The sequence below is a fragment of the Vicia villosa genome, unplaced genomic scaffold, assembly GCF_029867415.1.
Source record: "Vicia villosa cultivar HV-30 ecotype Madison, WI unplaced genomic scaffold, Vvil1.0 ctg.000273F_1_1_1, whole genome shotgun sequence".
Taxonomy (NCBI): domain Eukaryota; kingdom Viridiplantae; phylum Streptophyta; class Magnoliopsida; order Fabales; family Fabaceae; genus Vicia; species Vicia villosa.
The window spans coordinates 214,288-226,274 of record NW_026705113.1 but is presented as its reverse complement, the minus strand read 5'-3'; the positions used below and the strand labels follow the sequence as shown (position 1 = coordinate 226,274).

Genomic DNA, 11,987 nt, shown 5'->3' with positions numbered 1-11,987 from the left:
ACTTCCAATCTCGATAGGATTCATAATATACCAAGTAAACTCTTACTCTCATAAGGTCTAAAACACATGTAACTTGTGAACCAAGTAACCCAATGTATTTATACTTTGTTGATAAGATGAAACCATAATCCAAGCTCCTTGAAATAGAATGACTTTGTATGATGATGACACGAAATACCATGGATTTGAGCCTTAATCCCATAGTTCCATATTCAAATAAAAACCAAATGAATCAAGCTTGAGTGAGGTAGAACCCTTAATTTCTAAGACCCTTGATCTCATGCTAAGTTTTTACTGACTAATGAAATATGATGCATTGGATGACTTAATGAAAGTATGCACATGAATGCAAAGCAGTAAGCCAATTATAAATAAAATTAGACGGGCAAATTTTGGGGTGCAACAGACGAGCAGGGGAATTGTGGCGTTCGGAGCTCCGCCGGGCAGTTCTTCTAGGTAGAAGGTGATTGGCTCTGACTTTCCCCGGAATTTTCGCAGTGTAGGGCCGAGGTCCGCGTTGGCGCTGAGCAATTCATCGAACTTTCTCTTCACTGAACTGATGGTGAGGGAGCCTGGATCCCCCCCGTTGGAGACGACCATGGCGAATGGGAATGTTTCCCATTTGCTGAATGTGGCAGACATCCCGACTGATGGTATGAAATCTTCTGGTCGGGTGACGGATAGGGCTACTTGCAGGGGCCTGTTATCCGGCGAGTTCCCCTCGTCAGAGTTTCTTTGGTCGTCCCTTTGGGAAGGTTCCCCTTTTTTTGTGTACCTCGAAAGGCGACCCTCCTTGATTAGTGTTTCAATGGCATCCTTGAGATGAATGCATTTCTCAGTCAGATGTCCGTGAATCTTATGGTACTTGCAGTACTTTGATTTGTCGGTTCCTGGCCTCGCGGGGTTTGACTTCGGGGGCCTGATGTTCGACTTCTTGAAGTCGGTGTTTTGGCATTCGGCCAGGATCCTCTCCCATGAGGCGTTCAGAGGGGTGTAGTCGTTGAAGCGACCAGAAGGTCCTCGGCGCTCTTTGATGTCGAGAGACCTGTAGTCTTTCCTTTTTTCATGCCCTCGCCTCGAGCCTGAGTGCTCATAGTTTGAACTGCGAGAGGTGTCATTACCTCGCGAGGCTTTGATGGCAGCAGCCTCTCCTTCCTCGAATGCGATGAAAGCTTGAGCTTTGCGAAGGAGGGCGTTCATGGAGTGGACCTTCTCAATCTTGATGGCCTTCTTAAAGTCACTTCCGGGGAGGAGCCCCCGTTCTAGGAGGTACCTCTTCATGTAGTATGTCGTCTGCACTTGGACGACTTCTTTGTTGAACCTGTCGAGGTAATCTCTTAGAGGTTCGTTGGTGCCTTGGATTACCGCTTCAAGGTTCGCCTCCGACTTTGGTTGCCGACGAGACGCCGTGAAGTGGCTTAGGAAAAGGTCTTTCAGTTCAGTCCAGGAGTGGATCGAGTCAGGAGGCAGATTCCTGTACCATGTCATCGCTCCTTTCCTTAAGGTGGTCGGAAAGATGCGGCACTTGATGGATCCCCGGACAACATGGTAGTCCATGACAGCTTCGATGCTCCTTATGTGGTCGTCGGGGTCGGTGGTTCCGTCGTACTGATCCAAGACGGGTGGTTTTTCCATACCCCGCGGAAGACGAACTCGCCGGATGTGCTCGGACAAAGGACTGCGGAAATCTTCTTCGTCGCTAGGTCCCGGGGAGTTTGAATGTCTGCCCCGCTTGGGTTTTGTGTGTGTTTTGCCCGAGATTCTGCGGTTGTCTTTTGGAGGAGAATGCTCGCGGGGTTTCAACACAGCTTTGGAGGGGCCTCGACGTTCCTGCTCGGGTGAGAGGCTCCTGGCTTCAGTGGTTTCAGGCTTCTGATTTTTCTGACTCTTTCGAGGTGGAGAGCGGGAGTAAGACCTCTGGCGACGGTTCCTCTTAGGCGGGGAACGAGACGAGGACGGGGAGCGCTTGCGATATCTCCTTGGAGGCGAGCGCGAAGAGGAATAGGAACGTGACCGATGGCGTCTCCGCGGAGGGGAACGATATCGTCGCTTCCTTTCCAGCTCGTGGATGCGGTCGCCCTGTTGGCGGATGAGACGGTTAGTTCTCTGCAGCTCTTTGAGTAGGAGGATGGCTGTAGGATCAGCGCCCTCGGGGATGTTGATCTGCTCTTCCTCGTCTTTGCTATGAACTCTTCGCCTCTCAGAGGTGTGGGTGAATGAGGAGGCAGCATGTCCATCTCTGGCGTCGGTCTCGTTCTCGTTCTGGGGTCGATCAGGTTCAGTCTGGGGTCGAGTCTGCTCGTCTTCCCCGTTCTGAACGTGTCCCTCGGGAGGAACTTGTTCGACGTTCTGAACTTGCTGAAAACTGTGCACATGTTGGATGTTCTGAATCTGTTGCCTCCGGGGTTGCGAGGTCTCATGTCTCGGCCTTCTCTGTCCGGCAAGAGCATGTTGTGGTCCTTCCTGCCGACGACGATTCGTCACCTCGCGGGTGGAATCTTCGATCAGCTGTTCCAGGAGGAAGGGATCAGGGTTTGGGATGTTGTTGTTGTTAGCCATGACGATCGTGAAAGGTAATGCTTTGATCTTTGTTAAAGAAGGGGGAGCCAGATTCCCACAGACGGCGCCACTGATCGTACCTGATCAGAAGAATCGTCAAGGCAGCAGAATCTGGCTTGGAGAGCAAGATGGGGGGGGGTACCTGCAAGGTTCTCCGATGCTTAAGTTAGTAGCTATCAGAGAATGAGGGTTGAGAGTGAAGAATGGAATACCTGACCCTCTAGTGAAAGAGGGTATTTATAACCCCCAGCGCTGGGCCAAGGTTCCCTAATTGGGCCAAATCCAATTGGAGGCCCACGTGCTAGGGAACTGCCAGAACGTCCCGTGTTAGGGCTGAGTCAGCAGGAGACTCACGTCCTGGATGAGCATGGCGTAGGATTCGGAGATGGTTGACCGAATCCTTCGCTGAAACGTGACGCGTGGTCTTCGCGCGTGAATAACTCGTGACGGTTATCAAGTAAATGGGCCCAAATGATTTGGGCCTGCTCGGCTGGCGAGAAGAGCTGGGCCTGCTCGGCCCAGTCCAGAACAGATCCTAAATTTTAATTGTTTGATTTTTGTCCTCTAAATTTTTAAGAGTTTAGTTTTAGTCTTCCAAATTTCAATTGCTTAATTTTGACCCACAAAATTTACGAATTGCTTGATTTGAACTCCTCAAATTTATTATCTTTTCCATTTGTTAGCCCCTTGATAACATGTAGAGTCACCCTTTTTTTATTACTTTTTTTTCTTTTATTACTTTTTTCTCTACTTTTCTTCTCTTCAATTCTATTTTTCTTCTCTTTATAATAGCTAAACTTTAACTTTATAATAGTTAAACTTTAAGCAAAATATTTTAAAATTTTTATTTATTTCATTCAACATTATGGCAAATTATTTTACAACAATGTACCCCATCAATTTGAACGAATGAGTATTTATTTTAGTAAAAAATATTAGACTTCGAAATTTTATACTTAAATATGAGGGGGTTATTGGACAAAGAATTTGTTATTTTAATTAACTAGTGATCAATTTTTTTACCATTAGACATACGTTAAATAAAATATTTAAAAAATTTCTAGATATTACATTCAAAGCTAACTATTAAAAATAAAAGAAATAGAATTGTAAAGAAGAATAAAAAAAAGAGAGAAAAAGTAAAATAATAAAAAAAAGTTTAATCTACATGTCATTAGGGGACTATCAAATATAAAAGGGAACAAATTTGAGGGGTCAAAATCAAGTAATTGAAACTTGAAAGATAGGGACAAAGGGTCTCTTGATTAAAAATACACTTTTTATTTTGTTTATATAAAAATAACACATAATGTTAACAAATTTATTATTTTAACCATATTTTTTAATCTTATGAGAAAAAAAAGACTTGATATTCCTTTTGTGCCCAATTAATAAGAGAGAATTTGAGATAAGTTTCTTAAAAATCTCCATTCTTTTTAATCCAGAGACCCTTTGTCCCTTAAATGGCTTAAATTGAACCGTACTCTTGTAAGATTGGGAGAACCCTTTCCCTAATTTGATTCGTCTGATATTAATATTAATTGGAGACATATTGCAACATTTCCCACAGTAATCATGTATTCCAAGGTTCAAGAAGCTATTGTGCACATGTTATTATGCATATTATGAAGCCATGATTGGACCAGTTATATACTAATATATCTGTCATATTAAAATGAATAGTGATTTGAATTAAACCAAAATATAATCATTTATCAACATATATCATCTAAAAAAACAGAAACAGTAAACCAGTATTAAAAATAAAAGAAAACAATGGATGAAAAAAATAGAAACAGAAACATGTAATCTAATGGATGGTTACGCCCATCTGAACTAACCCCACAAATTGGAGTTGACGAGAAACAGTATATTGTCACATCGCCTTTTCATTCTTCCAAACATGCTTAATGAATGAAAACATTAAAGAAAACAATGTCACATGAAATTGTCTAAAAACTTGTGGCCACACATAATATGAATTATATTATTAGGTCAACACCATTAGCCAAAAACAAGAAACAAACCCATATGCTACACTTATTTGCAGTCTCCTTAAGGGGTGGAGTCTCCATCCAAAGAAGTCTGACGGCCGACGAATCTCAGTCCGTCCGCCAGCAAATTTTAGTCTCTGTCAAGAACGGTTTGAATTGTTGGGTTGAAACAGGTTTGAATTGTTTGGGTTGAAACAGGTGAAAGAGAATGAAAAGGAAGAGCTTAATCACCGGCACTTAAGTTGTTTCAATTTGGTGAAAGAAAATGAAGAAGATGCTGGAGTTATTTGTATTTCACTGTAAGTTTAAACTCATTCAACTCAGATTTTAGAGACTCTCCTTGATTGTTTCACAACCACTCAATTTCTCAGATGCGGGGAATGACAAACAAGGTAAACATCGTAACAGAAAAAAAATCCATCCAGCAATATCTTTACTACAAGAACATTTTAATTCACTGTGAGTTCAATTTCATTTCTTTCTAAGCGCCAACAGACATCGCAGGACCATGATTTGATGCGATCAACAAATTGACACAATCACGCTGTTGTAAATTGGAAGTCGATTGATTTAGATCCAACAATCTAAATTTAATCTCAAGTTTTTAAATTATAGCATAAATATTAAATATGCATTATTTTGAGCCATTATATCAAGATCGGAGAGTCAACAATGTCCCGACTGCTAGACAGCAGGAAATTATTGACTGCAGGAATCCTATTTCACCTTGTACATAACAAACCTAATAAACTGCAGTGCACCTTCAGCAAACTTCATGCAGTGAATAACAATATGTGAACACTTGCTTTAGGTGCAAAGTGAGAATAGGCGCAACTTACATTTACTTGGATTTACATACAGGTTAAGAAAACCACGAAAACAATAAAATTCAAAGAATGATAACTTAATACCAGAAACAGCATCCCTCGATATATTTTAGAATGCTGTACAAATTGACAGCTCACATTGAACAGCAATCTTGCAGAATAAAGTGTGTTTTTACCAACACCGGTCTAATCAATTGAGCATGAGGGCTATACTCACAGAACTATCATAACAGATCAAGAATAACCTCCATTAAAATTTAATGCCCCACTAGCACAACTATCCAAAAAAATCACATCTGCAAATCCAAGACTAACAAATTGGAACATAGAAATCTAAGAATCAAAAGTAATATTCCATACTTTATGTGTTTTCAAGAATGGCTAGAAAACTTCATCGGAAAGGAAAAGAATAACCTGGTAGTTACCAACTAACACCGTGACGGAATACCGAAAAGATCAAACCGATTATGCATCTATTAAATGCAGTATTAGCTAGGAAGGCAGATATGCAATAATTTAAAATTAAATACAAATAAGTATTGGTGAGCCATTACTTGTATCATTCGCCACAACCCCACAATTAAAAGTCATCGAACAACTTAGCAAAATATAACCAATAGTAATAAATATCAGTAAAAAAACAATACTAAATATCTAAAAGGCTCACAAGAAACGTATATGGAAAACATGCGTCTTATTGTCAGATATTCGCAAGAGCGGTAAAACACCTTAAAGAAGCGGAACTTGTACCAAACAAGACAATTCAGTGAAATTTATATTAAATAAATTAGACAGTTTTCTAGAACAAGCCATAGTCTCAATCTCTAACGAGCGCAATAGCGGACGAATTTCAAAAGGTTCAACTTGATCCTAACGAAAGTAATCGGAATTCTCGACTGCAAGGGTGGTCACTTGCCTCTCACAAACACAACGTCCCCAATACAAGCGATTCCTACATAGAATTGTCGTTTCACGATTAAGCCCAATTAACCATTCATATTGAAGTTTTAATTTAGCACGCAATGAGCATTAATAACAGCGCGAGCGGATCGAAATGACAGCACTAATCACCTGTAGAATGCATAAGTCAACGCTTGCCACGATGCCCTCCACCTGACCTCGCACCGGGGTTGCGAGCGAATTGGAAACGTAAACTGACCGAGTTACGGTCAAGCTCATCAAATTTGTAACCTGCAAAATTAAGGTTCATTGTTTTACGATGAAAAAGTAGCTGCGTTCTAGACGGCGAAAGAGGGTGGCAGCGGGCAGATGTTATAAAACGTGTACTATACCTTACCTCACCTTAAAACATAATAAACCTGAAATACATCTGCAAACGTTCAAACCCATTATACAACATTGGGGGAAAATGTGTTACCTTCACTTAATACAAAAGGGATTAAATTTGCTACATAAGAGAAGGAAGAGGAAGAAGGGCGAGTAACCTTCCGTTAGTCTCCATTCCCCATTGTTGGACTGTCTCTGCCTTTGGGCATTAGGCAAAACGAAGAACACTTGAAGAATATATTCTACTACAGTTTAAGGATCTACGCAGCAGTAAAACATAACTTGACATGAAAGGGTGGTTACGCTGCTAATAGTTGGAAACATGATAGTCCGAAATGAAGAGAGCTTAATTGGTCATGAAGTCACTTATTTCGTGCAGTAAATGAGCGCAGATGAATAACTCACACTAGGAAGAGAGCACCCTTCATAATATGGAAATGTCAAAATGGATGGCATTCATAGTCTTCTCCTCACAATTTCAATAAAAAATGATAAAATATCGGTGTTACTGGTAGCTTTATCAATGAGCACAATAAAGTTGGGATAGACTGAGAAAATCTATTTGTACGGTTAAACAAGGGGCTATTTTTTAGTTTATTGTGAATACTGGCAGGTAATACTCCCGCAGATATCCAGATGCTTTCCTGATATCCTTGCAATAATTTCTTTATATCATTTCCACTGAGCATTTTCCAGTTACGCAGTCAGTTTTATCAATATCAATTATCTAGGAGCAGTTCCACACTAATAATGCACTGGCATGGGAGGAAGATTGATCATAGATCACTGAAATACACATTGTTACCTCCTAGTCTATGTACAGGACATACTAGAAAATAATATTCTACACTAATTTCTCTTTAATCAGCTAATCAAGGAAAAAAGAAATTGAACACATTGCCTTGGCAAATTAAATGGATGAGGTTGTCATTACAAGGATAAGAGAAAAGGAGATATTACCATGCAATGCATCCATGGCAGTTGCTGCATGAGCCGGGCTTACAAAATCAACAAAACAAAGTAACAGTGGATCACCCCCAGGCTGCACATAATCCCAGTCAAAAATCACCACTGCAAATAATATAATGTTTATACTTTTTAATTAAACTTACTTGTCTTGATTCCTTGCTGACAAGTCTAACTTCTTTGTAGCCAACAAAAGGACGAAAAATATCTGTACCACTGTGTTAAGGTCTTAACAATGAGGAATCGACAATGTAAAACAATAGACTAAGGGGAACAAGATGAAAGGATACGAGCTACTTCCCGTCTCGTACAGTTGGAAGGTAAACCCTCTACAAATACCGTATTGGTAGCATCAGGTGGAAGCGAATGGCCGGACCTTCCACCACTTAATTCCAGGCTTTTGTCATTTACATTTGATCTTCGGTCTACTCCCCCAATATTAGTGACATGAGACTCGTCAATAGAATGACTGGGAACTCCCCCGTCAATGGTTCTGGTAGGCTGTCCGGGACCATAAGTTGAAATCTGTTACAACATATACAACAAGTTAGCCTAAAACATATAGGCTTGATTAGATGCCATGCCATATTTGCCTTGTGACTAACCTAGATTGAACAGTGTCCAATCCAGTCGCCTAAGTTATCCCATCACATGCTCAGAGCAAATGGATGGAATTTAAGAACAAGGTAGAATTTAAAATCTCACGTTTACAAAGTAATAATAGGAAAGAGTAATTCCTCAAATTTTCTAAAACCTTCTTTAAGAAAAAGGGCATTTTAATGCCCTCGAAATCTCCCAGTGAGAACTTTTGAGCTTAAGCTAAAACATAATTTAATGGAAATAATTTGAGTAGTCTAAGGATTAAAAATACATTTGATCAATTATGAATCTTATCTCTATTCATATACATACCAAAAGCAAGATAGAGGAAATAGATTCTAGTAGCCTAAATAATTTCAACATGCCAAATAGGGCCATAGAAAACAAGAAAAGATAACTGGTCATTCAAGAACATGAAAAAAATAATTAATACCGCATTACGGAGGTAACGCTCATAAGATGCATCAAGTGATTCAGTATCTCTAACTACTTGGAGCCTTCCTCTATCAGCATCATGGGGAAAGTAATTAGCCATGTCATGAACGCCAGAGACATCTTCAAAATTAAGCAATATCGAAATTAATGAGAAAAGAAAGACTATAGCAAGGGAGAAAGGAAGCATTTGCATGATGAATGTAAATTAATATATTGAAATATAAGCCTAAAGATAAGACAATTTTGAATTTGAAACTGCACGACTTGGCTATTCATTATTGAATCATATATCTCTGAATGAGAAAGATTCGCCAAAAAATTAGACAGATATTGGCTTAGGATGTATACGATAGCATATTTGGAAATAAATGGGGAAAACTCATTTAGAGAGAAACTTTTCAGAAATTGGCAGAGGGGTTGTGCCATGCAGTCTATTTCTAATTTTAAGTTCATCAAATGCCATTGTCATCATGCTTATAAATCAGTTACGAATACGATAATTAGCAAGTTCAGCACATTGATTGATGTTCAATTATGAGATGTGATGAATGATTCTTGGTGGCATTATGTAAGCCAGTATAATCAAAGGCTGAAAATATTAAAAAAAATATAATAATTATAGTTGGCATATAAGTTTATTTTTAAATCTTGATATTCGGCCTTTCAACTGGCTAATTCAAGGGGACCAATCTCACAGTTCACTTGCAAGGGCCGTTTAAAGCCGGAGCAACACATGAATTGTTTGCACCTAACAGAATTCGAACCAAACCTAAGACCTTGAGAGGAGCACACTCTTAGGACGCAAGTCTTCCATGCTAGGCCAACCCCTAGGCTATGTTTGGATTGATAGAACATAACGGACCGGACTAGAATATAAATACCACTTCATTGTTTGGTTATTTTATTAAGGGTCATGCTAACATGTGCCCTAAGGGCACATGTTAAGAGTTAAATGTAGAAATTTTTTCTAAGAAATTGTGCATTGTTTTCATAAAAAGTTCATAATTAATGTGTTTATTACATTTTCCAATACTAATTTACTATATTTAGGTTTCTTAACATATGCCCTCGGGGCACATGTTAGCTTTATCCTTTTATTAAAAATATCTCATTCCATCCCATACACCCCAAATTGGATGAAACAAAAAATGGGGAATTGGATGAAATGAGATAGATTCCATCATGTTCCATTTCATCCATTATTTGCAAATCACAATGGAATCTCAGTAGTTCCCACTCCATTTCATTCCATCACATACCACCCCAAACATACCTCTTAGGGTTTAGCATAAAAGTATCCAAAAAGCTTGTTTTTGCTAAACATTAAAATAGCTGCCAAAGAATGATTCCCACAAATATTAACATGAGACTAACTAACTTTCAATCTCATTGATTGCCAACATTAAATATGTAGAGAATTAGCCTGTGACTAGTAGTGATCCCCTGAATTCCAAATCAGTATCTGGCTTAAATCCACTATCACATTAATCAAATTTCTAATCTTTATAGCAGTTTGATTAACGGTGCATCAACACAAATTGATTAAAACGGTTTCACAATCAACCCAAACAGATTAATCAAATACACGGGAACAAGGTGTCTAGGGCATAACTTTAAGTCAAGATTAAGCACGATAAGTGGTTTAGAGTTGAAAAGAGGGGAATTATCCGAGTTGAATGTAAATTTCGAAAAGAAAACCTAGCGAATGAGAAATGATGAATAAGGGGAGTAGAAACCCTAAATTGAAAAAAGAGGGGGCAAAGAGAAAAAGATTGATACCGTAATCGGGACGGGGACGTTTGGCGGGGATGGCGGCGGGGGCGTGCTGGGATTCGGCGTATCTCCAATAAGCGTCAGACATGACGGTGTTAGCGACGGAGAGAGAGTGCGATGAAATGGAAAATGAGTTTGAGAATGCGTATGGCGTGCGTGTGTGTTTTTGTGGAAGTCTACAAAACTCAACAGAAACGTCACGTCACACAAGGCAACACAACTTCCTGTTGGATTGTCAGAGACTAAACTCCTATCTCAATTTGTCTTAGTCTACTTTTTGGCCTTAACTAAATTGAAATACCAACCCTGCGAATCTAAAATTTATTTATTTGGCTAAATTACAGTTTTGGTCCCTCAATTTTGCCTAATTCACGAAATTAGTCCCCATATTTCAAATTCAAACACTTTTGGTTCCCTATTTTAAATTCTAACAGTTTTGGTCCCTCTTTCACGTTTTTTTTTATAGAAAATCGATGAGATTTTTTATTTTTTTAACTTATATTTTTATGTATAACATGAAAACATCGTTAATTTTAAGTGCAAAAGTATGAAAACATCGTTAATTTTAAGTGCAAAAGTATGAAAAGGAGACTAAAGTTGTTTAAAATTTAAAATAAGGGGACCGAAACTGTTTAAATTTAAAACAAGGGGACCAAAATTGTTTAAATTTAAAATATGGGGACCAATTTCGTGAATCAGATAAAATAGGGAGACCAAAACTGTAATTAAGCCTATTTATTTTAGATTTTGTTGAAAACAATAAAAAAATACATTATTAGAGAACTTAGTAAAGAAAATTAATTAATCTATAATATAAGAAAATTTACTGTTCTGGTATTCACTAAAATACCCTTTCATCTATAATATAGAAAATTTACTGTTCTGGTATTCACTAAAATACCCTTTCATTAACTTAGTCTAAAATAATATATTTGGGGCAAATAATGTCTTTTGGTGGTTTATTAAACCCATAATCAAAATGTGTGGTGGCCCACAACAACAACTCACATGATTCAAATTCTCTATCTCTTTCTGTGTTCTCTCTCCCGCTTTCTATCATTAAAACATTCTCTTCATCTCTTCAAACCCTAAATCTGCCGACACCCCTTTTCTCCTTCGTCTCCCTTTCTCCTTCCTCTGGTTTGTGACAATTTGTGGCTGTGGATCGGGAAAGAAGCAGTGGAAGAGTGTGGTTGGTGTTCGTTTGGATGCATAAGGAGGAACAAAGGTGAGTTGCAGTAGGTGGTTTGACGTTTTGAGGTGCAGCTCGGCTATGGTGACTGAAGCATGGTTTGCTATTTTAGATCTGAAATTTCACAAATGCTGCTCAATTTCTAGGGTTTTGAAAATTTCATCTGTTTTGTGGGTTCTTATGCATAAGCTGTTTTCGTTTGTTTTTACTCTTTCAATAATAAGTTATTTTGCTCTTCCATGAATAGGTTGTTTTGTGTTTTTACTCTTGCAGGAATAATCTGTTTTACTCTTCCATGAATAAGCTTTTCTTCCCAACCTGTGTTATTATCTTCTCTTATCGATTTTCATTCAC

The 11,987-nt window shown here is 38.7% G+C and overlaps 1 protein-coding gene across 2 annotated transcripts; it reads right to left on the bottom strand.

Annotated features, from left to right (window-relative positions):
* Nucleotides 1-284: 284 nt before the first annotated feature.
* Nucleotides 285-10,712, bottom strand: LOC131626155 (RNA-binding protein 2-like). 2 transcript variants are annotated; one of them, XM_058896986.1, is made up of 7 exons: nt 10,448-10,712; nt 8,667-8,788; nt 7,924-8,158; nt 7,780-7,841; nt 7,628-7,709; nt 6,452-6,571; nt 6,008-6,332 (listed from the first exon to the last, which is right to left on the bottom strand). In XM_058896986.1, the coding sequence occupies exons 1-6, from the start codon at nt 10,527-10,529 to the stop codon at nt 6,468-6,470; spliced, it is 687 nt and encodes a 228-aa protein (XP_058752969.1). In that variant the 5' UTR covers nt 10,530-10,712; the 3' UTR covers nt 6,008-6,332; nt 6,452-6,467. The 2 variants fall into 2 exon arrangements, with proteins under 2 accessions (XP_058752968.1, XP_058752969.1); XM_058896985.1 differs by lacking the exons at nt 7,628-7,709; nt 7,780-7,841; nt 7,924-8,158; nt 8,667-8,788; nt 10,448-10,712 and having other exon boundaries at nt 285-6,332; nt 6,452-7,621.
* Nucleotides 10,713-11,987: the final 1,275 nt, after the last annotated feature.

Bases quoted from the DNA above. Each gene is read 5' to 3' on its own strand.
- LOC131626155 (XM_058896985.1), bottom strand. From the start codon at position 2,559: ATGGCTAACAACAACAACATCCCAAACCCTGATCCCTTCCTCCTGGAA.